This window comes from Tamandua tetradactyla, chromosome 8, assembly GCF_023851605.1.
Source record: "Tamandua tetradactyla isolate mTamTet1 chromosome 8, mTamTet1.pri, whole genome shotgun sequence".
Classification (NCBI taxonomy): Eukaryota; Metazoa; Chordata; class Mammalia; order Pilosa; family Myrmecophagidae; genus Tamandua; species Tamandua tetradactyla.
The window spans coordinates 78,713,562-78,715,346 of record NC_135334.1 but is presented as its reverse complement, the minus strand read 5'-3'; the positions used below and the strand labels follow the sequence as shown (position 1 = coordinate 78,715,346).

At 38.9% G+C, this 1,785-nt stretch overlaps 1 protein-coding gene across 1 annotated transcript; it reads left to right on the top strand.

Moving 5' to 3' along the window:
• The first annotated feature begins 602 nt into the window (after positions 1 to 602).
• LOC143645201 (olfactory receptor 56B1-like) lies at positions 603 to 1,568 on the top strand. Its single transcript, XM_077114770.1, has one exon. The coding sequence runs from the start codon at positions 603 to 605 to the stop codon at positions 1,566 to 1,568; it is 966 nt and encodes a 321-aa protein (XP_076970885.1).
• The last annotated feature ends 217 nt before the right edge of the window (positions 1,569 to 1,785 follow it).

Genomic DNA, 1,785 nt, shown 5'->3' with positions numbered 1-1,785 from the left:
GGCAGGCAAGAACTCTGCCTGCTGAGCTACCGTGGCCCATCCTATATCTGTAACTCTTTAAAAGGCTATATTATCATGTTTTTTGAAACATTTGTAAAACATTAATGCCCATATATACGAACACGGAATGGTACAACTATAAAATTTAATCTATACTAATTCAACATTTTTGAAAATCCAGCTATTATACTGCTAGATACAAGCTAGATGGAGAAAAATGTGAAGAAAACAAACACATACACTTGATCCCACAAAATTTTTCAAGCATCTGAAGAAAGGTTTTGAGAAAAACCGGAAAGAATTATATTTATACAGTGGCCCTAACTCAGGATAACTGAAGAAAATACAAACAGAGATTTGAGATACATGTTGAATTTTCTTTGGATTGTCAAAATTGATAATTATTTTTAACCTTGTCTTCTGCTGGTAAAGTCCTAGAATTTTCTATGATCTGCCATAAATTGCTATAAGAGACAGACTGCGGAACTCATCTTGTTTTAGCACCAAACTTGAATTATGTAGAGAAAGTTTAAAAATAGTGTTTAATTGTGATTACACTTGGTGACAGCAACATTGAATTTTTTTTTGTTCCTCAGGAAAATATGGCTGCATCTCTAAAAACCTCTAATAGCTCCAAATTCCAGGTCTCTGAGTTCATCCTGATGGGATTCCCAGGCATTCATGGATGGCAACACTGGCTCTCCTTACCCTTTGCACTCCTCTACCTATTAGCAATTGGTGCTAATATACTCATCCTCATCACCATCCACCAGGATCCTGCTCTACAGCAACCCATGTACTATTTCTTAGGCATACTTTCTGTGGTAGACCTGGGCTTGGCCACCACCATCATGCCCAAGATCTTGGCCATCTTCTGGTTTGATGCCAAGATCATTAGTCTCCCTGAGTGTTTTGCTCAGATTTATGCAATCCACTGCTTTGTTGGCATGGAGTCTGGTATATTCCTCTGCATGGCTTTTGATAGATATGTAGCTATTTGTCACCCTCTTCGATACCCATCAATTGTTACCAATGCCTTAATCTTAAAAGCTTCCCTGTTCATGGTGCTTAGAAATGGCTTGTTCGTTATTCCAGTGCCTGTCCTTGCAGCTCAACGTAATTATTGCTCCAAGAATGAGATTGAGCATTGTCTGTGTTCTAATCTTGGGGTCACAAGCCTGGCTTGTGATGACAGGAGACCAAACAGCATTTGCCAACTAGTTCTGGCTTGGCTTGGCATGGGAAGTGATCTAAGTCTTATCATGCTGTCATATACTTTGATTCTACGTTCTGTCCTTAGACTGAACTCAGCTGAAGCTGCCTCCAAAGCTCTGAGAACTTGTAGTTCCCACCTCATTCTCATTCTCTTTTTCTATACTGTCATCGTAGTGATTTCAGTAACTCACCTGGCAGAAAGTAAGGCTACTTTGATTCCAGTTCTACTTAATGTGCTGCACAACATCATCCCCCCTGCCCTAAACCCCATGGTCTATGCACTTAGGACAAAAGATCTTAGGGCAGGTTTCCAAAAGGTGCTTGGTTTGGGCCTAAAAACAAATGATGCATAGAAACCTTTTCCATGTTATACATGGAATTCAGTTTCTTCTAAAACGAATACATAAAGGAGGATGAAAGTGTATGTAAATGCCTTTGAGACCCCTTTTCACATTTTTAAAATAATGATAGTGGAAAAATCTGAGGGGAAAAAAAAACATGTTAGTATCTTCAAAATGGGAGAACAGTCCACCAAACCAGTTACTTGGAATCAAAATCCAGAATTAATGA

Bases quoted from the DNA above. Each gene is read 5' to 3' on its own strand.
- LOC143645201 (XM_077114770.1), top strand. From the start codon at position 603: ATGGCTGCATCTCTAAAAACCTCTAATAGCTCCAAATTCCAGGTCTCT.